This window comes from Fundulus heteroclitus, unplaced genomic scaffold (genome assembly GCF_011125445.2).
Source record: "Fundulus heteroclitus isolate FHET01 unplaced genomic scaffold, MU-UCD_Fhet_4.1 scaffold_46, whole genome shotgun sequence".
Taxonomy (NCBI): domain Eukaryota; kingdom Metazoa; phylum Chordata; class Actinopteri; order Cyprinodontiformes; family Fundulidae; genus Fundulus; species Fundulus heteroclitus.
Window position 1 is genome coordinate 733143 of NW_023396879.1, and position 26563 is coordinate 759705.

At 45.1% G+C, this 26563-nt stretch overlaps 1 protein-coding gene and 1 pseudogene across 1 annotated transcript; one reads left to right on the plus strand and one right to left on the minus strand.

The window, feature by feature from the left end:
• Positions 1-193: 193 nt before the first annotated feature.
• Positions 194-18721, minus strand: pomgnt1 (protein O-linked mannose N-acetylglucosaminyltransferase 1 (beta 1,2-)). The gene is made up of 22 exons (XM_036131875.1): positions 18601-18721; positions 18330-18524; positions 16357-16459; positions 15081-15196; positions 13521-13586; positions 13321-13434; positions 13126-13243; positions 11611-11709; positions 10364-10491; positions 10182-10252; positions 10003-10078; positions 8315-8398; positions 8188-8229; positions 8054-8112; positions 6877-6949; positions 6545-6673; positions 6139-6264; positions 3514-3578; positions 3392-3436; positions 2988-3123; positions 2797-2906; positions 194-1765 (listed from the first exon to the last, which is right to left on the minus strand). Exons 2-22 carry the CDS (start codon positions 18447-18449, stop codon positions 1684-1686), a joined length of 1962 nt encoding a protein of 653 aa, XP_035987768.1. The 5' UTR covers positions 18450-18524; positions 18601-18721; the 3' UTR covers positions 194-1683.
• A 1340-nt stretch (positions 18722-20061) lies between these two features.
• LOC105919923 lies at positions 20062-23022 on the plus strand (annotated as a pseudogene).
• Positions 23023-26563: the final 3541 nt, after the last annotated feature.

Genomic DNA, 26563 nt, shown 5'->3' on the forward strand with positions numbered 1-26563 from the left:
GCAGATTTACATCACATCCCTCCAACCAGCACATTTCCTCCTGCTGGGTTTCCAGACGGACGCTGCTGAGGGAAATCAGGAGGCGGCAGAAAAATCAGAGCTTCTGCTTTTCTCTCTTAATAATATTCAGCCTTAAAGAAAATCCAACTGGATGAATTTATTATTTCAACATGAAAGAAAAATAAGAAAAAAGCTCAGTTAAAAAAATCTTTATTCAGTCAAAGAAAAACATTCAGTCCGAGATGCTCGTTACATCACTGCAAACTAAAATTCACAAAGAAAAAAACTTTAAAAAGACAGAAAAACTGGGCCGACTGAAAAACTCACAACCCAGAACTCCAGATCAGCGCCAAGACCTGACCCTGAATTGGGTTTAAACTAAATAATCACTGCAAACATACAAAAACGGATCCTGATCAGCAAACCGCTGCAGGTTCACAAACAGAAAATCTGGACATTTTCTGCTAGTAAAATTAATTTAACTCCCATCCTGAAGACGTCGTCTGCTTCCAGACTTTTAAACAGAACAGAAGCGTCTACAGTCCTGATCCGGGACTTCTTCCTTACAATAAATCTGGTTTTAAAAATCCCAGAAACATCTGAGCAGGCAGAGGAGATAAACATGTCTGGGTGTAATTTGCTCTTACAGAAGCTGGTATGTCTGGAACGGCCAGCAGAGGGCAGGAGCGTCTTAACTGGGTTCAGATGGTTCTGTCCAGCCTGGTCCAGTTTCTCCTGGTTTCTGGACTTTATCTCCAGACATTTCCTAAAACTTGCTTTAACATCCCAACATGAAAAAAAAAAAAAAAAAAAAACAACAGGATGATTTCCAGAGGAACTTCTCTCGGTTTGTTCTGAACCACGAACCATCAACAGCACCACTCAGAGGTTCTGGTGGGGAACCAGCAGAACTAGAACTAAAAAATGTTTAACTTGATGGTGTTTTCATGACTTACAACAGAAAAATAAAAATAAAGCTCTGCTGAAAATTAGACAGTTTAGCAGAAACTAAACGGATGTTTCATCGTTTGAGTCAAAATGTTTCTGAGCTTTAAAAGTTGTTCTGATCCACAAACAGCATGAAGAACTCCCCAATAAGGACTTTAGGATGAATATAAAAGGCTTAACACATAAAAAAGCTAAAATGTTCAGAGTTTATTAGTGTTTCCAGTAAAGTTTCCTGCTGCCGCTCATCACTTCAGTTTCAGGACAGGAAGTGATGTCATCACCTCGTGAGCAGCAGGCTCATTAAAATCTGAGCTTTAAGAGGTTCTCCAGCAGCAGCCAGTATTAGATGCTGAACCGGGTCACAGGAGGGTCCGCTGAAACCCGGCGGGTAGAACTCAGTACCTCTGAATTGCATCGTCTCGACGTTTGAAATTTTAAGACTAAAAATGTTCCGACCATGAAAAGTTAATTGTGTTAAAAGGTAAAAACAAACGTAAAAAACCTCAGACGGGTTTAATAAATAAGTAACAGGGACCCTGTGTGGGTTCTGCTCCGTAACGGCCCGGTCCAGGCTGGTTCAGAGTCACTGGTCGGTCTCCGGCCACCAAACGGACTCTGCTGTGAGATCCCAGGTTCTGGAGACCCGGTTTCCCAGCAGGAATCCTCCATCACTGCAGGAGTTCTGGTCTGCGGACCGACGGCCCGACGCGTGACGGATCAGGCGGGTCCTCGGCTCTACAGCTGCTCCACCGGCGCCCCCTCCTCTTTGGGCGGGGGATCCAAGTGGATCGGGGAGACAGCAGCCGGCTTCTTCACGCTACGGAAACCAGAAACACGGATCAAACACGGATTTACCTGAGGAGACGCGACCTGCAGCCTGGTTCCTGTTCTGGTTCCGACCTTTTAACCCAACAAGCAAATCAAATCAAATGATCTGAATTCACAAAGAACAGCTGGAGTGTCCCTCCTGATCTTCAGAAAAGATGTTTTTATGCTCTGATTTAATCGGCATGAATCATCATATTATCACCTTCCTAAAATAAAACCCAAAGTCATTTTTTTTTCAGAAAAACATAAATATGGCCTAAGTCACACTCTTGACATAGATCATCATACATTAGACCCTTTCTCATCGCCACTCAAAATCTGGGGGCTTTTTAAATCCCAGGTAGAGTTTATACTGTTGTGTTCATTTAAACTTTCTAACTAATGAATAAAACCTTTTTGTTGTTTACATGAACATTAATATTTTTGATCCAGGTTGCAGTGCAGATCAAAGATCTTGACCTCCGTCCTTTAAATAGACGTGTCTGATAACTGGTGAAGTCTTTGTAAATGTTTTGTCTTTGAATTACACTTTAAATTTGAAATCATGCATTTTGAGTTTATTCTCAGTAAATAATTATTTCAAAATATGAATATTTAGTCAGAAGAAGCCATGTGACCCTTCTGCTGACCCCAGAAAAACGGATCAACCAGAATCGGTCCGGTTCCCGGTCTTCCTCAGAGGAACGTTTTTCTGAAAAACTTGTTTCAGGTCCGAAAAGAGAACTTCTCCATCAGACGACCAGAACCTGCAGGAGGAAATCCGTAACTAACTGGGTTCCTGACGCCTCATCAGGACCAGGCCTGAAACTGAAACCCCATAATTTCTGTAATGATGGCAACAGAATATCTGGGAAAACTTCAATAACAGGAAAATCTTTTTGTATTTGGTACCGGTAGATCAGCCTTCATATAAAATGAGGTATAAGACGTTTAAGCAGCCCATATGTCCCTCCTGCCCCCGTGTGGACAGGAACAGGAAGTGCAGACTACGATGTTTCTTCCCATCCAAGCAGAACTTACGAGTACGGAGAGATCGGCACGGCTACAACCAGGACGTGGTTCCTTTTCCTGAAGAGACGCCAGAGTCCTCGGTGATATCCTCGAACATCCAGGTCCCAAACATGCAGGCACTGCAGGAAAACACAGATGCATCACGACATTCACCAGGAGAACATCCCCAGACCCAACCCAGACGACGGAGGAGAGGCTACCTTGGCCAGCTCTGTCCAGGTGGACGTGTCCAGCTCAGAGTCCATCTTTATGAACATGATGTAGGTCTTCCCCTCCGTGTCCGGAACAAACGAGTCCTCACAGGGATTCTTGGAGTGGTCCAGCAGCTCCGCCTCTCTGGATCAGAGACACATCAGGAGGTTGCAGAGATTATCCACAGAAAGTAGAATGGGAGGCAGATCCTTTAGCTATCAGGCTCCTCTCCTGTGGAACCAACTCCCAGTTTTGGTCCGTGAGGCAGACACCCCGTCTACTTTTAAGACTAATCTTAAAACTTTCCTTTGTGACAAAGCTTCTAGTCAGAGTGGCTCATGTTACCCTGAGCTACTTCTATAGTTATGACATGAAACCCCAGTGAGCTGCCAGGCTCTGCAGCGCCACTCACCTCAGCAGCTTCTGGATCTCCACCTCGTAGGCGTCTTTCCTCAAGCTGTGAATCAGAGAAACAGGAAAAGCTTCAGAGTTTCTGCAGCGCTCCAACAAAAAGCATCCGGCTGCTAAACGCACCTTTCCACGTTCCTCAGCTGCACGTTGGGAATCGTGTTGAACTTGTGCTTCTTGAAATAGACTTCCTGCAGGCAGAAGAAAGACAACTGGATGCATAAACTATCTGGACCTCACTAAGAGAAAATAGTACCTGAAGTTCAGTTTGTTGTTAAACCAGGTCATTAGCTTTGGTTTAAAGTTTGTTTGTCTTTGCGTTCTTATTCGTGTTTTCACCTCTCTAAGCTCTAATCCAGTATGGGAGAGAAGAGCTGCTGGTGCGCACCAGGCTAAAGGCTAATCTGCCCAGACCAGCTCTGCCCAGTCTCCTCCTGGCCAACGTTGGATCCATCAGCAACAAACTGGACCAGATCCGGCTCAGGATCGCCTCATGTAAAACTGACCGCTGAGTAGCGATCTTCACGGAGAAGAAGACTGCCGCGGTGCAGCTAGCAGGATGGTCTTTGTTTAGAGCCAACCGGGCTGTAGCAGCAGGAAGAAAAGGTGGAGGCTTAGCTACATCCACAGCACCTGGTGCACAGCTGCAAAGGAGATCAGAACATTCTGCTCTCTTGATCTGGAATATCTGGCAGTTAAATCCAGAACATTTAAACTGCTAACGCTAAGCTAGCCCTAGAGGAGCTATACAGCTTTATCAGCAGACAGATGAACAGTAATCCAGATGAGGCTGGGATCGTTGCTGGTAGGGCTGGGTATCATCTAGGATGAGCCGATTCGATACGATTCTCGATACATAGCTCAGCTTGCTTTGATTCCAATATCGATATTTATTACTTTGAATTAATGCTCAGTGATTCAATCACCAAAATCAGCCAAATATTATGTTTATGTTCTATTTATTGATCACAGACATATTAACAGGAAAATAAAGTGCATTTGCTTCAATGCATTTAACGTGTCACAGAAACCAAAAATGTGCCCAAACATCTGATTTTAGGGACAAAGGAGCTTCTAAAATCCTGTCGGCCGTTCCACAAATTCGTCTCACTGTGAACTGTAATGGTTGCGCTGTAATAACGCCCCCTAGAGGTTGGGAGGTATATCGATATTGAAAGCCAGAATATCGATATTAAATCGTTTTTAAAAATATCGATATTAATCTTTATATCGATTTTTATGCACAGCCCTAGTTGCTGGGGACTTTAACCATGTTCATTTAAAGGCTGCGCTCCCCAAGTTCCATAAGTTCATTAAGTTCTTAATTAAGTTCCCGACCAGAGACAATAATACATTAGATGAAGTTTACTGTAACATCCCAGCAGCAAACAAAGCTGCTGCAGCTCTTCACTTTGGTTCATCAGGTCAGATCTCTGTGGACCTGATTCCTGCCTACAAGCCACTGACCTGCAGAACCAGACCGCCGATAAAAACCGTCCAGGTTTGGACAGAAGAGGCTCAGCTCTACAGGACTGATTAGAAATCACTGATGTGTTTAAAGATGCCACTGACTTAGAAAGCTACACATCATCTGTGCTTTCCTATATCCACGTCTGCACTGATGCTGTCCTCCACACAAAGACAATCAGAGGGTTTCCTGACCAGAAAGACAATCAGAGGGTTTCCTGACCAGAACGACAATCAGAGGGTTTCCTGACCAGAAAGACAATCAGAGGGTTTTCTGACCACAAAGACAATCAGAGGGTTTCCTGACCATAAAAGACAATCGGAGGGTTTCCTGACCACAAAGACAATCAGAGGGTTTCCTGACCACAAAGACAATCAGAGGGTTTCCTGACCAGAAAGACAATCGGAGGGTTTCCTGACCACAAAGACAATCAGAGGGTTTCCTGACCAAAAAGACAATCAGAGTGTTTCCTGACCAGAAAGACAATCAGAGGGTTTCCTGACCACAAAGACAATCAGAGGGTTTCCTGACCACAAAGACAATCAGAGGGTTTCCTGACCAAAAAGACAATCAGAGGGTTTCCTGACCACAAAGACAATCAGAGGGCTTCCTGACCACAAAGACAATCAGAGGGTTTCCTGACCACAAAGACAATCAGAGGGTTTCCTGACCACAAAGACAATCAGAGGGTTTCCTGACCACAAAGACAATCAGAGGGTTTCCTGACCACAAAGACAATCGGAGGGTTTCCTAATCAGAACCATGGGTGGACAGCTCGGTCCCTGCTAAAGGCCCAGGATGCAGCGTTATTTTACGCTTTTAACCTCGAAGGAAGCCTGCTGGTCAAAACAATTTCACTATGGTAGCACATGGTGACAGTAGAGTCCAGTAGAGGTACGGAGTCTATATATTTTTGTTTTAACAAGATGTTTATGACTTAAAATAAAACCTGTGATGGTTTATACCTTCACCATCTGAGGGTTAAAACTGTGGAAGAGGAACAAAATGCTGCAGAAATTTAAATCAGTTTGGGGTGACAGCGGCTCAAAAGCTAAGAGTTCATCCTGTAACCAGTGGGTTGCCGTTTCAAACCCCTGCTCTGACCGTCTCAGTGTGTGTGTGTGTGTACTTGTTTATCTGACTTTAACAGACCGGGTGTTTTTACCCCTCTTCTAAAGACCAATGATCTCTATGGGGACCTAAGTCCAAATATGGGTAGAAATAAAAAGCTAAAAACGTATATTAGTGTGATGTTTCTGTGAAAACGACCCTTCAGGCCTTACGTGGAAGTATCCATTCATGTTGAGGCCGATGATGCCGAAGTGGTAGGAGCGCGACACGTCGGGAATGATGCACTCTCTGCCTTTCCTCTGCTCCGGCATCCTCATCCACATGTCCCAGTCCCAGAGCTGCAGCAGCAGGAGAGACGTGCAGAAAAATTAGCCTGTTTTCTGTCTAACAGAGCTGGAAATTTTGTTTATTATTTATCTACAGGTAAAATTTGATTTCATCTCAGCAGACATTGTAAAACAGGAAAGCTGCTAAATTTGTTCTAATAATAAAAGAAGTTTTAAATATTCTTTCGCTTTGCAGATTCAACTGAATTTCATTACAAAGAAGTACATTTTTTTAAATGTGTCATTTTGTTTTAAATATTCCTGAAGAACTTCCACTTCCTGAGCGACTGACCTTCTCCGGGGTCGGCCATTTTGGCTCCAGCTCGTCCTTGTAGATGCTCTTCTTCAGCACCCAGCCCAGACCGGGCATGCTCTCCACCCTGTAGAGGAGGGCGGGGTCCTCGGCGGTGTGCTCGTAGCCCTGCTCACAAAAACAGTCAGTCAGCGACACCTGATCAAACAAAGAAGGCTCAACACACCTGGATCTAGAAACAATGCGGTGATTCAAAGAATGTGGATCAGATTAACTCAGCATCAGCGTTTAATGTTTTAAAACGACTCCAACGTTCAGTCCAGGTCAACCTGCCGGTTCCAACGCCTCCGTCAGAACATGTGGGGACTGACCTGGTCGTTCCAGGCGGAGATGCAGTACAGGCTGTCGTCCTGATCCAGCAGGTGGATGGTCTGACTCAGGAAGCTGTCGGGGAACACAGGAGTCACACATGAACCAGACACGGAGACACGGTGGACAGAGATGTTCCTGTCATGTCCGTCACGTCTGAGCCGACAGGAAGGCAGGAGGACTGACCCACACGGAGCAGAGCAGTTATCTGAAGGAGTGACCCGGGAGAACCGCCTTTGGCTGCAGGACATGCATATTTTAAACTGTTAGGTCTGGACTTTGACTAGGCCATTCCAAACCATCCAGTATCATCTCAGGCTGCATGTTCAGAGACGTGTTCCTGCTGGAAGAACCTCCACCTCAATCTCAGGTCTTCTGCAGCCTCTATCAGGTTTACCTCCAGGATTTACCTCCATCCACCCCCCCCCCCCCCCCCCCCCATCACCTCTGACCTGCTAGTTTTGCATCTTCTGTTCCTCCTGTAGACCTCAACGTTTAGTTTTGGTCTCCCTGAGCAGAGCACCTCCTTCCAGATGTTTACTGGGTCTCCTCTGGCTTACAGGGAAACCTCAGACAGGACTTTCTTCTTGCCATAGAGGTCAGGTTTGAACAGTGCTGTCCTGTGGACAGATTCTCCCACCTGAGCTGCTGGTCTCTGCAGCTCCTCCAGAGCCACCATGGTCCTCCTGCTTCTCTGATCAATGCTCTCCTGGTCCAGCCTGTCAGTCCAGGTGGACGTCCATGTCCTGGTAGGTCTGCAGGAGGTCCATCCTCTCTCCAGGTCCAGATGATGATCAGAGCTCTGGGAGGTTCTGTAGAACCTGACCTGCTGGAAACTGGACCAGAACCTCCTCTCTGACCCGTCTGCTGGGTTCCTTGGTCTCCATGATGCTGGATGTTCTCTGAAGAACCTCTGAGGAGTCTGACTACTTAACTAAAGCTTGAGGGGAAGTTTGGGTTCCTGGAAGCAGGTGAAGGTGGATGGATCCCAGTTCTGCTGAGGTCCAATCAGAAGCTGCAGTTTGTTCTGCTACAGCCACAGTTTAACAGAGGAAAGCTGGAGAGCAGAGCGGTTCCAGCGCTGAGGTTACGCTGCCACCTAGTGGACACTCCGCAGACCGGTCCATGTCCCTGAACAGAACCCGCCTCCTTCTCCGGCTCCTCAGACGAAGGACTCACCTGAAGAAGTCCACAGAGATGTCCAGGTCCTCCTCCAGAACGATGGCAAAGCCGGCATCCTGCTCAGAGAAAAGGTTCTGTCATGAGACCGGACCTCTGCAGAACCAGCAACACCTGATGGTGCAGACACTTACAGGGTGGAGGTTAAAGGTGGCCGTCAGACTCGCCTTGTAGTGCTGAAACCAACAGAAAACCCAGCTGTTACAGAACCAGAACCAGAACCAGCTGCTTGGAGCTCTGAGGGGGGGGGTTCTGGTTTACCTGGGACACGCGGGCGTTCTTGATGCTGATGGGTGTGTGCTGAACGCCCTTCAGCCCGAACAGCTCCACCACGTCCATCGGCTCCTGATCCAACAGAGAAAACCTCCGGTTAGATTCTGCTGCTGCTGTTTGTTCTGCAGGACGGGAAGTCGACCCGACCTGCAGCCGGGCGGGTCCGACGTTCGCTCCCAGAACACAAACAACACAGAGCTAAACGACCCAACCACATGTAAGGTAACTCAATATAAACTTATGCATAGATCTCTGAATTTTAATCCACTTTATTTATGCAGCACATTTAACAACAGAGAAAGTTTCCAATGTGCTGCACATAAAAAAAAAAAAACTAAAAAGGACACAGAGGACCACACGACTACACGGTTAATAAAAGTGGAACTTAAGACGAGACTTAAAACAAAAGTCTGGGGCCAACTACAGAAAACTCTCTGTCCCCTCTGGTTTTAAGCACTATGAGCTGAAGACGGACCATCAGATCTCAGAGCACGTGCTGGAGGATAAATCTGGAGGAGGTCGGTGATGTTTTGAGCAATCCTCCCATTCAGGGCTCTAAACACAAACAATAAAATGTTAAAATCAATTCTAAAATGAACAGGGAGGCAGTGGAGAGACACAAGAATTGGTGTAATATGATGTTTTCTGGTCCCCGTAAAAAGACGAGCCGCTGCGTTTTGGACTAACTGCAGACGGGAGAGAGCTCGTTAGCTAATGCCTGAATAAAGTGCTGCAGTCCAGACGGCTAGAAATAAAAGAGTATAAAACCTGCTCAGAGAGGTTAAAAGATAAAAATGGGTTTATCTTAGATAAAAGACGGAGATGATAAAAACAGGATTTTAAAACACTGTTTTTTTGTTCCTTCAGTTTAAAATCGCCGTCTATGGCATACAAAAAGTCAGAATTTGTAAATATAAGTGAATAAACGTGAGTAAATTTAAGATTTGTACATTTTCCTGGTTGCCAACTCATACAAACGTGATGCACCAGACGTTACGACTACAAGTAACAAAGTTACAACATTGCAACAATACAAGTATAAATCACAAATTTACCAGTAAGAAGCTACAGCCCCTGAAGAAGCTGCCCCCCCCCCCCCCCCCCCCCAGTAAGGCGTATAAAACAGCTTCATCAGGGGCTGTAGCTTCATACTGGTAAATTTGTGATTCATACTTCTAATGTTGCAAAGCTGTAACTTCTACACTTATATTCTCACAGATGAAACACCTGATGTCACACCTCTGCATGAGCTGACAACCAGGAATAAATATAAATCTTAAAGTCTTTCACCTTTATTGACGATTCAAAGACCTACACATATGTTCATATTGACCGTTATCTTACCCCATACAAAAAGAACTTTCTCCAGCTATCTTCTTCCTGACTGATCCTCTGAGCTCCTGGGAGCAGCCTCTGGTTCTACCGAGGAGAACCGGTTCTGGTACTGCAGGTTCTTAGAGGTTTATCTCAGCTTGTGGGATCTCAGGGGTTTCCTAACCACAGGTTCTGATGTTTGAACCACTTTGTTCTCCCTGAAACCTCGTGACCCGCTGCTTCACTGAGCTGCAGCCAATCAGAACCCACTAGGCCCGTTCCTGGCGCTGTGCGTCGTTAAATGATTAAACGTTTCTAAACGTGCGTTCCTGCATCACTGAACGCTGGAAACAGGCGAATACCTCGTAGTACCCGTCGATGAAGACGGTGATCATCTGCGGGTTGACCCCGTAGGCCGAGAGGAGCGAGCGCAGCATCCTGCAAACAGACGACAGGGAGGTTCAGGAAACGGGCGGAGCCGGGGCGACCCGACACACGGAACCAGAACCAAACGGGTTCTGGGGGGGCGTCTGCATCTCACCGGTACAGGTAGTTGGGTCTGTTGCCGGCGATGACGGCCACCGGAACGTTGTAGACGTTGTTGTTGGGCAGCTGGAGGCAGAGAGGACATGCGTCAGAACGATGGGCGGATCCACCTGGTGGTGGCGCTGCAGAGCTGCAGGGAACATCAACACCCCCCCCCCCCCCCACCCCCCCCCTTACAGGATCAGGGTTGAACTCGATGGGCGCCGGGTCCTTGCAGCTGCAGATGCTCCCGTATCCTTCCACTTTGCTGCAGAACAACTTCCTCCTCCGGTTGAGCTTGGTGTCAGCCCAGTGGCACTCGGCCTCTGTGGGATGAAGAGGAGGAAGAGGAGGGAGAGGAGGGAGAGGAAGGAGAGGAGGATGAGGAGGGAGAGGATGGAGAGGAGGAAGAGGAGGGAGAGGATGAAGAGGAGGGAGAGGATGGAGAGGAGGATGAGGATGGAGAGGAAGGAGAGGAGGATGAGGAGGGAGAGGATGGAGAGGAGGAAGAGGAGGGAGAGGATGAAGAGGAGGGAGAGGATGGAGAGGAGGATGAGGATGGAGAGGATGGAGAGGAGGGAGAGGATGAAGAGGATGGAGAGGAAGGAGAGGATGAAGAGGATGGAGAGGAGGATGAGGAGGGAGAGGATGGAGAGGAGGATGAGGAGGAAGAGGATGAAGAGGATGGAGAGGAAGGAGAGGATGAAGAGGATGGAGAGGAGGGAGAGGATGAAGAGGATGGAGAGGAAGGAGAGGATGAAGAGGATGGAGAGGAGGATGAGGAGGGAGAGGAGGATGAGGAGGGAGAGGAGGATGAGGAAGGAGAGGAGGATGAGGAGGGAGAGGATGGAGAGGATGAAGAGGAGGGAGAGGATGGAGAGGAGGATGAGGAGGGAGAGGATGGAGAGGAGGAAGAGGATGGACAGGAGGATGAGGAGGGAGAGGATGGAGAGGATGGAGAGGATGGAGAGGAGGAAGAGGATGAAGATGGAGAGGATGGAGAGGAGGGAGAGGAGGGAGAGGATGGAGAGGATGGAGAGGATGAAGATAGGGAGGAGGGAGAGGATGGAGAGGATGGAGAGGATGAAGATGGAGAGGATAAAGAGGATGAAGATGGAGAGGATGGAGAGAATGAAGATGGAGAGGAGGATGAGGATGAAGATGGAGAGGATGGAGAGGATGAAGAGGAGGAAGAGGATGAAGATGGAGAGGATGGAGAGGATGAGGAGGGGGAGGATAAAGAGGAGGATGAGGATGGAGAGATTAGATCAGACGTCTCTCAGACTGCAGAGCGTTCTCTGCTGATAAAATGTGCTTAACGTATTTTTATCAGCCAATCCGCAGCATCAGGAGGTGAGTCCAGATTTAAATCAGAAGACCCGGTTTCCTTCTCCAGAACCACCAGATGATGAAACAAGCCGAGCCTGGACCGGGTCCTCTGATACCTTCAGCGGCGGTGAGCTGGACCTCGGTCTTCAGCAGAACCGGGTCGCCCCATGTGGACAGAGCTGGAGACTTGGAGTGCTTCTCTCCGAACACCTGACCTGTAAAAACAGAGAGGAGAATCCTGACCCGTTCTGCCCCGCGGTTCTGATCACATCACACAGTGAGGAACCCAGAGGAACCCGACCCGATCCACCTGTGACCCGTTCTGCCCCGCGGTTCTGATCACATCACACAGTGAGGAACCCAGAGGAACCCGATCCACCTGTGACCCGGTTCTCCACACAGAGAATCTGGTTTCAGCCCCGGATCATCTGCTTTAAACCAGAACTTAGCGGTACTTATTGGTTCTTTTTGGTCCATTAAACAGATTGAACTCCACGGCCGAGCCGACCCGATTAGTTGTTCCTCCGTCTCCCATCAGAACAATAAACTCTGGACCTCAGCTCTGATTTGGGTTTGTGAGTCAACAGAAGGAAATTAACGTCTTTTCTAAAGGAGTCGTTGAATTCTGGAGAAATTCTGTTCTGAGAATCTGGGTCGTCTCTCTGCAGCAGAGCGTCAGACTGGACCCGGACCGGATCAGAGCCTCATGGATACCAGAACCGCTTCCCTCTCTGCGCTGCAGCCAGAACATGAATGTGCTGCTAAACATTAAAACTGTGATGAAGAACATTAACCGTCCTAATAATTATTCATCAAACTAACAACAAGTTCTGCTTCACTTCTTCTGAAAAAACCTTCAATCCTCCTGGGTCCAGAATCTGGTTCTGAATTTGGTTTTTATCATAAAACGTGCATAAAACTCGTCGATTTTATGCAGTTTTCTTTCTTATTCAATCTCTTTACCTTATTTAGTCCAATCACAATGAAAACATCTGACTTTACGTTTTATTGTTTTTCACTGGGTTGAAATATTTTCTTCATGGACTTTAAAATCTACCGAATTTTCAGCAACTTTACACAAAACAACAAAAAATTTATCGGAATCGATTTTGCTGGAAATATTTGACCATCAGAGGTTCTGATGAAATCTGCCCAAAGATTTCAGTTTCTATAGATGAGAAAGATAAAAACTGGCATTTAAAACGTTACAGAAGTCTGAGTATTCATGCATATCTCATGTATAAAGTGAGAACAGTTAATTATAAAAAATGACGTTGACACATAATACGTCTATTTTTTGGATTTAGCAGCCGACTCTATCTGCTCCTTAAATTACATTTATTTTATTTAACATAGGAGAAGAAACAGCAACGTGATTTTATTCCCCAGCCTTGAGTCTTTGGAGTTAGTTTAATTAATTTGGTTTAACTTCAGAACCGAGCCGCTGTAACCCAGATAAACCACTAGGGGGCGCCTAATCACACATAGAGACTTTATTTAAAATGCTCTAACAGGATTTTCAGACCGCCTGGTGCTGTAAGGTCATTAGAACCGTGATGCTGGTTCTGACCCGTCTGGTCGGTCCAAACAATCAGCAGAAGGTTCCCCTCTAAGCCCAGAACGGTTCTGACCTCCTTTCTTCACCACCAGGGTCCACATGTCCCTCCAGCTCAGGTTGAGGGACGCCTGGCTGCCAAAGCTCTTCAGCAGGTCCTTCGCCGCGTCCTTCAGGTGGAACGTTCCCTCGTCCTGCCGAACAGAACCGGACCGCTCAGCAGAACCAAACCCAAACAGCCGGACGCACCTCTGCAACCTAACACACCCACCTTGATGGTGAAGATGAGGATGCGGCCACGGGTCACCATGTTGAGGAAGAGGATCATGGCGTCGTCCTCGTGGGGGGAGTAGGTGTCAAAGATCCGCTTGGCCATCACGTGACCCTGAAAGGGAAAACCGGGCCCGTCAGAACCGAGTTTGGGTCGGTCAGAGGACCGAGGGGGGGGGGGGGGGTAGGGGGGGTGCTCACCGTGGCCTGGTTGAGAACGATCACATGGATCCCTCGGCCCTGCTCACGCATGTCGTCCTCCAGAACCTGCAGGCAGGACATGGTGTGATGAAGCGGGTCGGACCAGAACAGGGAACTTCTGAGACATTCTAGAGCTCGGCCACTAGATGGCAGCGCCTGCTCAGATCCTCTGGATCAGAACCTTTTAACCGATTTATTCTACAGAACTTCATGACCCAAACGGCCGAAGTTTCTGCCTCATCAGGGGTTCTGCTCGGCCAACGCCTGCAGACCTTCCTGTGGAGGCAGCAGAACCAGCAGAACCAGCAGCACCAGCAGAACCAGCAGCACCAGCAGAACCAGCAGCACCAGCAGAACCAGCAGAACCAGCAGCACCACCAGCAGAACCAGCAGCACCACCAGAACCAGCAGCACCACCAGAACCAGCAGCACCAGCAGCACCAGCAGAACCAGCAGAACCAGCAGCACCAGCAGCACCAGCAGCACCAGCAGAACCAGCAGAACCAGCAGCACCAGCAGCACCAGCAGAACCAGCCGTCGGGTCCAAACTGAGACCCAGTCTGGGTTTGGTGTCCCAGCAGAACTGAACCGGACCTCTGATGTTTCAGCTCCGTGTGACAGAATCCCTGCTGCAGATCAGAGGACAAGTCTCACATGGCGGCACTGTGACTGTGCAGCAGGAAGGTCCCGGGTTTGAATCCCAGCCTGGGGTCTATCTGCATGGAGGTTCTCCCTGTGCATGCAGGGGTTCTCTGGCTTCCCCCCCACAGTCCAGAAACACGACTGGTACGTTAATATTCTCTATAATCATTCTGCAGCTCCCCGTCTCTGAGCCAATCACCGCTGGAGATGGGAACCAGCAGCCCCACCCCGACCATGCAAGGATAATATCCATATACAACACACACACACATTATATATATATATATATATATATATATATATATATATATAATATATATAATATATATATATATTATATATATATATATATATATATATATATATATTAGCAGGTTTGTTATAAGATATGAAACATCTTGGAGCATAAATGGCATCATGAACAATATATCAATAATAATCATAATGTCAATATCTGGCTATTGTTTCTGAGCTGGCATAATAATAATAATAATAATAATAATAATAATAATAATAATAATAATAATAATAATAATAATAAGTATTATTATTATTTATTAATGATATTGATACTAAAATAATACTGAATAAAGCCAGGTGCATATAAACACACATTATGATTGGATTAATTGATTTTGTTCCTATATAAACGGGACAATCCGCTTATTTAATCTGAACAAAATTTTATCCGATGGTGAAATTTGTGCATGTAAACATATCTAATGACTCTAATGTGAAATAAGGAGCGCTGTCTTTCATCTCTGACTGAAACCAAGAGTTTATCTGCAGACGGTGCAGCTGGAGGCAGGAACCCTGTTTTAACACCGAGAACATTAGGAGAACAACGCAGAACCATGGAAACATCTAAACGTTCTCCAAAGCCGTCCTCAGACGGTAAAAAGAGCAAAGGTGTCTCACCGTGGTGCCGTCCACGGCCACGTAGACTTTGGAGCGGCTGGAGTAAACCTCGATGTCCAGGACTTTGCGCCCGCTGGCCGGCCGGCGAGGAGTCTCCATGTTGGGAAGAACGTCTTCTGCAGGAGACACAACGTTAGCCGGTAGTCATGGTAACAGCTACAGAGGAGAGCCTGGAATCTACCCAGCAACTCTGGAATCTACCCAGCAACCCTGGAATCTACCCAGCAACCCTGGAATCTACCCAGCAACCCTGGAATCTACCCAGCAACTCTGATGACAAGTTCATCATCAGCAGCAGTTTCTCCTCCAGAGGAAATAAAATCACTCCGTTTCACTTCCTTACAGAGTTTGGAGCAGATTTAACGTTTGAACTTCCTGCCATATACACACAGAGAAGGAAATTATTCCAGCAGCAAATCACGTTTTTTTTTCTTCATCTGGCTTTCGGCAAGCTTGCATTGCTGCAGGGAACTCCAGCAGCGATGTTAGAGCAACATCTGCTGCCTTCAGGACGCCGTCTTCTCCAGGAACGTCCATCATTAGCTACGTTTACATGGACAGAAGTAATCTGAATAAAAATGGTTGAAGTGAACAAGCCAATCGGAATTAAATTATAATCTGAATAGATGGGGCGGTTTATGCCGACTGATAATCTGATCAACGTTCATATAATCGTTAGTCAGGATCAAGTTAATCCCAATGTGGTGAAAACGTGACGTATTTCCGCAGAAACACGTCGGAAAGCAAAACCGTCGAAGCTTCTGATAAAAATGTTTCTGTTTAAAAAAATAAAAGAGCTCAAAACTGTCGTTTTACTCAGTAACGTTTAAACTGTAAATATAACATTGTGTAAATCCAGCCTGGACAGAAATTTATGAAACTGCTTTGTTTACGAGTTTTAGTTGTTCAGCAAAGACGAAAGTTCTTCTTCTTCTGTGTTTTTTTTTTTGGAGGGGGGGGGGGGGGTGATAACTGCATGTCAGAATGGTTCTATTCTGAATAAAGTCAGGTGCATAAAAACACACATTAGGATCAGATTAATTGATTGTGTTCCCATATAAACGGTACAATTCAATTCTTTTTAGTTTTTTTAATCCCAATAATTTAAAATTTTGATCCAATTGTGAAATTTTGTGCGCGTAAGCAGAGCCACTGGTTCCCCTTCCAGGGCCGGGCTGAGGAAGAGGAGGGTGTGGCTGATGCAGCAGGAGCAGGAACCATCGGTGGGTTAACGCTGCAGAGAGGAACCAACGAAGAAGAAGAAGCTTTTTCTCACCGTATTCCTGAGCTGCAGCGTCTTCATCAGCAACTCTGCGGGTGTCCAGAATCAGCTTGATGTTGACGATGACCGTGATGAGGAGGAAGAGCACGGCGCCGGCCTGCGGATGGAAAACAGCTGAAATCTGCCGCCTCAGAACCTGGAGACCTTCCCACGGTTCTGTCTGGATGGCACCAGAGAAGAACCCAGAGCGGGTCCTGAGGGCAGTACTGACCCTTTGATCTGACATACAACAGGAAAAACTAAGGTCCAGTCTGACTGAACTCCAGAACCATGCGGTTCTAAAGGCCTGAAACGGGTTCTGGATTCAGAACCAACTCACAAACTTTTTCAGCTTTCGGATCTGAACCGGTTCCGGTCGGCCTCAGTTTTCCTCACTTTGAATTAAAGCATCAAATGGAGCTCTAAACATGCAGGTTCTGTTTTCCTGCAACGCCCATATATGGTCAGGAGGAACCTTGATTAAATCTGTTTTGATTGCTGGACGATAATTCAGTAACAATATATATCGATGACAGTAAAAGTCAATAAAAAGTTCAATAGAATAAAAGTTTTACATTCTAGCCATTAAGGTTAATATTACATCATTACATCCTCCCAACCAATCACAACGCAGACCCGGGAAGCTCCGACCCCTTCAGAGAGCATTTGTTCTTTTTTTCGTTTTTAAAAACTTGCAGTTTTGGTAAAAAGTTGGTAGAATAAAGGGTTGAGTTTGACTGGCTTCATGGGGAAAGCAGCAGACACAGAATGGGAAGGTTGTGGGTTTGATTCCAGCCTCCTCCTGCCACACTGGCCTCTGGGCACAGGACTAGCTGAATGAGGTCAGTGTCACTAGAAAAGCTCCGTCCTTCAATCATTCATCTACGAACATTTCTATAACTATCGACATGGGTTCGCTGCTTCAGCAGCTTCAGCAGCTTCAGCCCCGTTTCACCGCTTCCTCCATACCTGAAAACGATCCAAACGCCGTAAACACCGGCAGGAATGGAGCGCTTAGCGGTTTGAGGGTTCCCGGCTGTCGTGCACATAGCCTGGTTCCTCTTAAAGCAGAGGAAACGCAGCCGTCCTATCAGCCGCAGACGCCTTTTAGTTATTTTATCCATAAAGCGGCCATAAATGTGCAGAAATCATGGGTAGGAAGGCGCACCTGAGACCCTGAGTGGCCCAAAAACAGCCACAATTAAAGCTACGACAACATTTTAATGACTGCATTCATTTTTACTTTTTATTTAGAAAGAATTCAGATACAATTATCATTATTTATTTAAAACACGCATTAATGTTTCGTGTTCTATATATTGTTTAAAAATAATGGACTTTTAGTGTTTTTAAATGCAGACGGTCCCAGCTGCAGTCATAACACTGTAGCATCACTAATCCGTCATATTTTTGGTACGTAAACCGATTCATCGTTTATTTTCCAGGAGATCACAATATATCGATATATCGGCATCAACATCGGTATCGACCGACGTCCGCCATTTTTAAAGATGCGGGTCTCGGTCCGGCAGTGAAACTGGGCCGATAATAACAAACCACCTGGAGCAGAGACGTAAAGTCAGCTTAAAAAATAGATTTAACATCAGAACTATGGAGTATTTGGTTCTGTTAGGTTCTGATATCGGCCCAGTCTGTCATATCAGAACATCTCTGCTCTGCTCCTGTGGTTTAATGACTCCTGGAGACAAATGGTCCTGAAAGCCCACCTCCCACCAGGAGTGAACCGGGTTCTGAACAGAACCGGACCCGGGCTGTGAGGTGAGATGATGATGAAGCTGGACTCCACCAGAACCCTACAGGTACCATCAGGTCCATCTTCTCCTGCTCCAGAGGTTCTGGTTCCTGCTCTGAGGATCCACCACTCTACCTGATCAGCTTCATTTCTTCACGACAGAACCAGAACCCTGCCCGTCCAACATGTGTTCATGCAGAACTCTGATCTGGTGCCAGACCAGAACCACACTGACCTGACAGAACCTCCGCAGGCTCCTCCTCTGGGTCAGCCGGTACTTCCAGGTCAGGTACCAGCTCCGCTGCTGCCGCGGGATGAAGGGCTTGGCCCGGGGGTTCGGGGTCCAGGTCTCCATCCCGGAGGGCCCTCCTCAGATCCACAGCACCAGCCCCCACACTCACCCACGCAGGGGCCGCCGTCACATGCTCACCTGGGAGGGAGAAGGTCACGGAGAAAGTTGAGGGACGGCTGCGGGTTCGGTTCTGACTAAAGTTCGGTAAACCCACAGGTTCCTCCCAGAGGCAGCTTCTGCTTTCTTCATGTCCGAGTCACCGTGAAGGCTTCACGGAACCGCTGGAGCCGCTGGATCCCGCAGCGACATGATGCTACCTGTGGCTCTACTGCGCAGCCTCTGTTTACTTCCGGGGTGTTGGCGCTCTGCTGCCCCCTGCTGGCCGGAAGACACCGCGGCGGAGAAAGAGCCGCGGCGGGACGTCAAATAACTAATATCTAAATATTATATTATAATATTATATTTAGATAAACATTATCTAAGTATTAACAACATAAATTATCTCAGATAGTAAAACCTCCTTCTGATCAGTCATTCTTCGAGATGGTCTGTTTTTCAGAGTTTTTTCTTTGTTTCAAATCTGCCATCAAGAAGTTTAAATGATGCACCCTTATGTGTTTCCTAATGTCAAAATCAATCTCTTCTCCAGAAATGCCTTCTTTATGCCAATAACTTATTTTAAATTTATACCAAAAATCTATTCCTACATAAAGAAGCACAACATCTATGCTGATTTTAAATCGTTGCGCTAACATCACCTGAAGAAAACATTCGTTCATATTAAAGGCGGAGAAAATTTGGGAACTTATAGTAAATTTGTAATATAATTGAATTTTCGTGTGTTTTTGTTTTAAAAAAAATATTTTTAGAAAATATAAATAGTTAATTATTCAGTGTTATGTTGCCCTTTATGTTCATTTTATTTATTTTCTTTATTCTTCCATATATAAAAAAGCCAGAAAAAGGAAAGATAATTTTAGATTTATTACAAAATTAGCACCTGTCTAATGTTGAAACTTGTTGGTTTGCACTTCTCCATCACCGTATAAAACAGCTTAGAGAGTCACAAACATTTTTCCATTTCTTTTATCTTATCAGTTGTTAATAAAATGGATTTGCTCATCACTCTTAGTTCTGGATCTGTGACCTGATCTAGAGGTCAGATTTGGAACTTTGAGCTTGAAGTTTGAGAATCTGTGATCAACCTGCAGTCCAACAGAGACATAAAAAGACATCGTTCTGGTTGGTCTCAATTTAAAAGACCAAAGATCCAACTCTTTTTTGTGCTTTTTGAAGCATAAAGTAATTAAATACGGCCAGTTGATGAGCTCCACCCGGAAACGGGGAATTTGTCCAGCTCACCAGTCAAAGGCCACACAACCACGACCCTTCCTGAGCAGCAGACGCACATATCGGATCAGAACCCAAAATAAACAGAACCCTTATCTCTTTCTGTCTATTTATGGTGGGAATAAATCAGATTGTGAAGGTATGATCTTCTCAGTGGAACCAAGGTGTTGCTGTGTGTTTCTCTTTCCTCAGAAACGAGAGTTTAAACGTTCAGCTGGAGATCATTAACAGCAGGACTGAGATTAAACTTATTTATGGTGCTGCACCTACAGCAGGAGAGGATATATGAGAGCAGAACCTGAGGAGGCTTCATCCCACAGAGACACCAAACGGCTGGAGGATGAGGTGAGTCGTTCTTTCAGGCTTGAATAATTATCTGTATGCAGGGTTTCCATGAGACAGCAGAGGTCTGAACATTTGTCTCAGAACCAGACCAGTTTGTGTTCTGGGTTCCTTTAAAAACATCCATCTGCTCGTTGTTCTGGTGCTGAAGAAATGCCAGAATTAAACGTCTGACTGAACCGACACTGAGATGTAGTCCACATCGACCCCAACAATGATGCTGGAGACCGGCAGGATGTCAGTGAAGCCTTTGAATTATGTTAAATGAGACATTAAAAGTCAAATAGCCACATTTAGCATTTTAAAGCCTGAAATTTAACCCAAAACTAAGCTTTATTCCAGCTTTTCCTCTGCTGACCTCAAATAGATCCAGTCTGACTAAAACCTGGTTATTTATTTCTGAGAACGTTTTCCAGCTGGTCCTCCAGTTTCTCACTGATCTCAAGAACCAGGAAGTTTTTATTTTATTTTATTTTATTTTTATGTTGTCAGGACGTACTCCGGCTTAGGAAACACTTAAACAATGAGTAATGGGCGCGGGTTATAACACAGTGAACAAGGTTTCCAGGGTTTTGTTTTCCACCTGTTCTTCATAACCAGGTAGCGTTCCAGACTCGGTGTTCAGCCGTTTGGATCCGACAGTCTCCTGTTCTGCCTCAGACGTAACAGGCTGACGTTTTTACACGTCTTTAAACTTAAACTGAAACTCTGCAGGACGCCATGCCTGGAGAACTATAGTTGGAGACCACTGATCTAATCCATCCCATAATATCTCTGCATGTTCCGGCTGGTTCTCCTGCAGGAAGGAGAACCTCCACCTCAGTCTCAGGTCTCCAGCCTCCAGCAGGTTTTCCTCCCACAGCATGATGCTGCCTCCTCCATGCTTCGCTGGTTAGCTTTTAACTACAGAGGCGTTTACCATGAAGGCCAGAGCTCCTTCTTCCACAGGTCTGCTTTATCTCCTGGCTAACTGCAAACTAGAAGACTAAAACCATGATTCACAGCTCTGGTCCACCCGGTGTTGCTCTATCACATCACAAAGACTGAAGCTTGTTGACAAATAATAATAATCTTTATTGTCATTGCAACTTACATTCCAGTGAAATTTGCTCCCTGTGTTTAACCCGTACCCTCAGGGAGCAATCTGGGGTTAAGGCGCTTGTTCAGAGTGGCAGTCTGTGGGAGTTGAACCCAGAACCTCTGCAGTTTGCTGCAATTTTTAAGCTCTTAGGAACCTTTTACTTTAAGGAACAATCAGGAACCGACTGTTTTAAATCCCAAATATTTAAAACTGATGATGATTTTTAGCCAGAAAACCAAATTACTAACCAGCCTGCAGCGTGACGGACATTCTCAGAGCATCAGAGCTTCAGATATACCGGATGCAACAAAAATAACCAAGTTCCTAAGATAAGATGCTTTATTGATCTCACATTGGAGAAATTCACATGGAGAAAATAGAGATAAACGATGCAGCTGTCAGCGCAGCGCCATCTTGGAAAAAAGATGGCGCTGCGCTGATTTAATGAACACCTGAAAAATACAGACTTTCTCTCCTTGTTTCCAGCTTTCTCTGCCTGCAGCAAAATGTGAGTCACTTCTGCTGCTGTAGCTGAACTCTGTCATGTTTCATGTCCCACCAGTTCTGCTCAGAGTCTGGAGAACAAACTGAAGGCGCTGCAGTGCCACTTCACCTGAGACCTCAATCCCAGAAAACCCAGGCTCATCACTCTCCAGAAAATCCTGGAGGACATCGGCACTGATGAGGGGAACTTCTGGCTGGGTCCCATTTACAACCTGCAGGGGTTCATCCAGAACCAGCTGGGCTCCCCTGAAGAGGCTCTGAGCTCCTTCAACCAGGCCACTGAGACCTTCCAGCGGCAGAAACACGCTGATGAAGGTCCCTGGTTGATGGTGAACTTTGGCAATCTGGCTTGGCTGCACCACCTGATGGGTGAAGATGAGAAGAGTCAGGACTACCTGTCAAAGGTGGATGCTCTACAGAAGAAGAAGGAGGAGCTCCACCCAGAGGTGTGTGCTGAGAAGGCCTGGACCCTGATGAAGTTCGACAAAGAGAAGGAGCAGCAGGCTGCAGAGCTCTTCCAGAGAGCCATCCAGATGCAGCCAGATGTGGTGGAGTGGCAGAGCAGCTACGCCATATTAAGAGCAGAGGCCTTTAAAGACAACATGGAAAACATGGAATCTGAGGTCTTTAAAATCCTGAGATCTGCCAAAGAACGAGATCCAGGTAACTTATACGTTGCTGCTCTTTATCTGGAGGCAAGAGCTGCAGGGTGAACTTGAAATGTTGGCTGAGAAGGTTTTAAAAGCGGCAGTCAGCGCTTACAGTGGACTCAGTCCATTACTGCGTCTGTATAGAAACTACAAATCTAAAGATGATGCTGTTAAATTAGCCAAGGAGGCCCTGGAGACGCACCCTGACTCACGTTATTTAAAGAGATCTGTTGCAATCTGCTTGACGAGGAAGGTCCTTTCTCCAGAATACAATCCTGAAAGTCTAGCTATCCAGGATGTAATCGATCTGTGGGAGGAAGTGAAGGAGGCTTATCATGGATCTTCACCTAGGGATGATTTAACTCTTGCAGACTTATATGCAAAGATAGACAAAGGGAAAGCTGACAGGATTTACGAAGAGCTGCTGGAGAGAGACGATCTGGATCCAGCAGAACAACTGATGCTTTACAACCGTTATGCAAAATATCTATTCTTCATCAGAAAGGAGAAGGTCGAGTCTATTGAGTTCCACATGAAGGCAGCAGAGATTGAAGTAGAATCCAACAGTCGACAAAGCAGCATCACAGAGCTGGAGAAGACCTTAAAAAGAAATGAAGACCCAGAAATGTGCAGAAAGATCAGGGAGCTTCTGATCAGACTGGGAAAACTGGAAAATTAGCAGAGGTTTCATTTAAACATCCCATGTGATTTTATCTCTGTACAATACATTGAATGATAAAAACACATTTTTATTGCATCCTTATGTTTTGAAAATCTGTAGAATAAAAGAGTTGACAATGAAATAAAAGATGTTTGTTTGATTTGTTGGTTGAGACAAACCCACAGAGACCTGCAGCCAGAGCTGCTTCTGCGAGGTTCTACTGGTTCTACTGGTTCTACTGGTTCTACTCGAACTCACCGGATATAGAAATCCTCTCATAAAACGAGACGTTTATTTATTTCAGTAACTCTGTTGCTGAATAAAATACACTGTATAGATTAATCACAGATTGATGTTTTCAAGCCTCTATTTCCATTATCATTATTTTCTGCTTGCAGTGAATAAAAACATTTAAGATAAAATCCTTCTGTTAGTCTATAAATCCCTGAATTAGCTCCTAAATACATCACAGACTTGTTATCAGGGCATCAACCCTCCAGACCACTCAGGTCTTCTGGCTCCAGCCTGCTCTGCAGAACCAGAACCAGAACCAGAACCAGACATGGAGAAGCAGCATTTAGTTCCTATGCTCCACTGATCTGGAACAAACTCCCAGAAAACTGGAAAAGTTCCTTTAAATCAAGATTAAAAACACATTTGTTTAGGATTTTAACTGTTCTAGTTAAACTGTTTTAAACATAATTAGTTCAACTTTGTAGTCCAACTATTTTTAATGTTTAGTTTCTATTTTATTTTTTTTCTACATTTTATTCCTACTTGCTTTAATTCTGTTTTATATTCAATTCAATTCAATTCAATTCAATTTTATTTCTATAGCACCAAATCATGAAACATGTCATCTCGAGGCACTTTACAAAGTCAAGTTCAATCATATTATACAGATTGGTCAAAAATGTCCTATATAAGGAAACCAGTTGATTGCATCAAAGTCCCGACAAGCAGCATTCACTCCTGGAGAACCGTAGAGCCACAGGGAGAGTCGTCTGCATTGTACATGGCTTTTCTGCAATCCCTCATACTGAGCAAGCATGAAGCGACAGTGGGAAGAAAAACTCCCCATTAACGGGAAGGAAAACCTCCGGCAGAACCGGGCCTGTAGTGTACATCGCTTTGAGTGGTGATTATGACCGGAAAAGCCTTCCTGTATTTTAATCATGTAAAGCACTTTGCATTGTTTCTGTCCTGAAATGTGCTATACTAATAAATCTGCCTTGCCTTCCCTAATGTGACATCATTATGACCAAAAAATATGAAGAATTATACAGAGATTTGAGCTCAGTAAAAATTAACATCTGCTTAAAGGAGACTTTTTGCAGTTTTAGATCTTTCCTTTGTGTTTCTACTGCTTCTAGAAACAGCCCAACCACAAAAAAACATCCAGCTGTTTTATTGGCAATAGGTCAAAGTTTTATTGGTATCTGGAAAACAGTCCGTTTCAAAAACCTCCAGAATATTACGTCACATTCGGCGGCACTGCCCCTCACCTTGCTACCCCCATGGAGCCCCGCCCACTTCATCAGCTGGTCTTACCGCTGTGTGAGCTGAACCATGGCTGTTCAGCATGAACATGATCTATTAGTTAGCACAAGCTAACACCAAAAACAGGCTACTGACAGCCCTTTGTCCACCGATTGCTCCAAAATACGGCACAGAATTAAAACCTAAACTTTCACTACGAAGCAAAGCGCCGTCATGCCTTCAACTGGCAACCCTATGCTGCATCCTTGCTGGTTGAGCTGAAGGCTCCACTTCTGCTTCTTTCTTCTTCCTGCTCTCGGTGAAGACGGACGCTTTTCTTTCTCCTCTCCCTCCCCTGTTTCTGCTTCGATCAATCTCTTTGGAGCCTCTTTTTACACATCCTCCAGACTGTAATTTATGGACCTGGTCAGCTGGTCTCTCAGTGCAAATTTTCCCAACAAGAAGCCTGAGTAAAGAAGAGCGGTCGTGCAGCTGAACCCACGGTGGGAGGAGGATCATGTGTCTGTCCATTTTGTCAGTCGAGGATGTTGAAAATGTGTTCAAAACTGGATTTATGATAACAGGAATTCTGATAAATGAGCCTCATCAGACGGCAAATTCTAGTTTATCGATGACGAGGGTTGCAGCACACCACACGTTTCAGATTATTTACTAAAGATGTTGACATTGAAATATAATTTTCATTTTTCAGTCACAATTCTGATCTAGTTTAGTCTATCAAATAAAATCCCCATAAATTACAGATGTTGAATAAAACCAGGAGAAAGGAGATTGATGAGAGCAACATGAGTGAAACTTTAGTCAAATTAAGATGGATGTGAACAGAGAAATGGAGAAAAAAAAACGGACGTTTGTTTTAATAAAAATAACAGAACATAATGGTATGACCAATATTTAGCTGCAGATGTTGTCTGCTGTGTGAAAAACCAACTTAATAAAAACTGGAACTTTTTTATGCTACAGCAGAAACTAAAAGGAAAAAATATCCAGAGAATCGTGATAATCACAATTATTGAATATTTTTCACAGAAATAAAGTGATGAAGACGTATTTGGAGCTGAGGCGTCTCTGCACTGGGGGCCAGTGGGGCCCAACCAGACGCTACGGTTAGGTTCTGCTGGAAACTGTGTGACAAACTAACGATGGTTGTCCTTGCTGGGTCATTGAAGGGTTGATGTGAAATGTTTCTATTTAATAAATTAACATTATTAGCGAGCCTTTATTTGTAAATTTATCCATAAAAATCTAATTACATTTAGCTTGTATAAAATTACATTTCTAGTGCGGTGGTTTATGTTGTTTGTTTATGTTTCATTTAAAATTGATCAAATTCAGGTTGTATGCATCACAAAAACATTAATTGCTGCTGATAGGTGTTGAGTTTCTCTGCCTCGCTAAACTTATCATGCCAGAGACGCCACTGCTTTGGAGTCAAAAAGAGGAAGAAGAGCAATTAAGATGTTGGAGGTGGGAAATCCGGTTTTGTCTTTGACAACAGGAGAAAAGGAAGAAAAGCAGATGAGATGTTTCCTCACAGCTAACCAAAGTAGAAAAACCTCCATCATGCCAAAATATGAGGCTTTGTTCTTTATCTATACGTCTCGTGGATAAATCTATAATTTCTGTGTTTTTCGGCTGCTGCCAACAGTAACTGAGCAAATATGGACTCAGATTTTAATTGAGTCCATATTTGAGTCCTGATTGTTCCTGTCGGAACAATCAGCATATATCACATTAACTGATAAATAACAACCAGCTGATAGTTTTAAGCCCCCCCCCCCCCTGCCCAAATTTATAAATCCAAACAGAACCAACCAACCCAGAATTGTCTCCACTTTCTGGAGACAAGTTTCTCAAACTTTCCCCAGTCCAATATCAGTCTGAGATGATCCAGGTGATGGTTTTGCTCATAACGAAACTGTCCTGTAAACTCTCAATTCAATTCAGTTTTATTCATATAGCTCCAATTAACACACATCATGTCATCATCAAGTCTCTTATCAAAGTCAGCTTCCATCAGATCCTCCAGGTTGGTGAGAAAGTTTCCTCTCTAAGGAAACCCAGCAGGTTGCATCAAGTCTCTCCAAGC

What these genes read in the sequence shown, in the direction of transcription:
- pomgnt1 (XM_036131875.1), bottom strand. Translation starts at nt 18,449, where the DNA reads ATGGAGACCTGGACCCCGAACCCCCGGGCCAAGCCCTTCATCCCGCGG. An exon ending in CGCTGCAGCTCAGGAATACG is followed by an intron (nt 15,197 to 16,356) that starts GTGAGAAAAAGC and finishes TGTCTCCTGCAG; the next exon opens with AAGACGTTCTTCCCAACATG. An exon ending in TCGAGTTCAACCCTGATCCT is followed by an intron (nt 10,253 to 10,363) that starts GTAAGGGGGGGG and finishes CTCTGCCTCCAG; the next exon opens with CTGCCCAACAACAACGTCTA.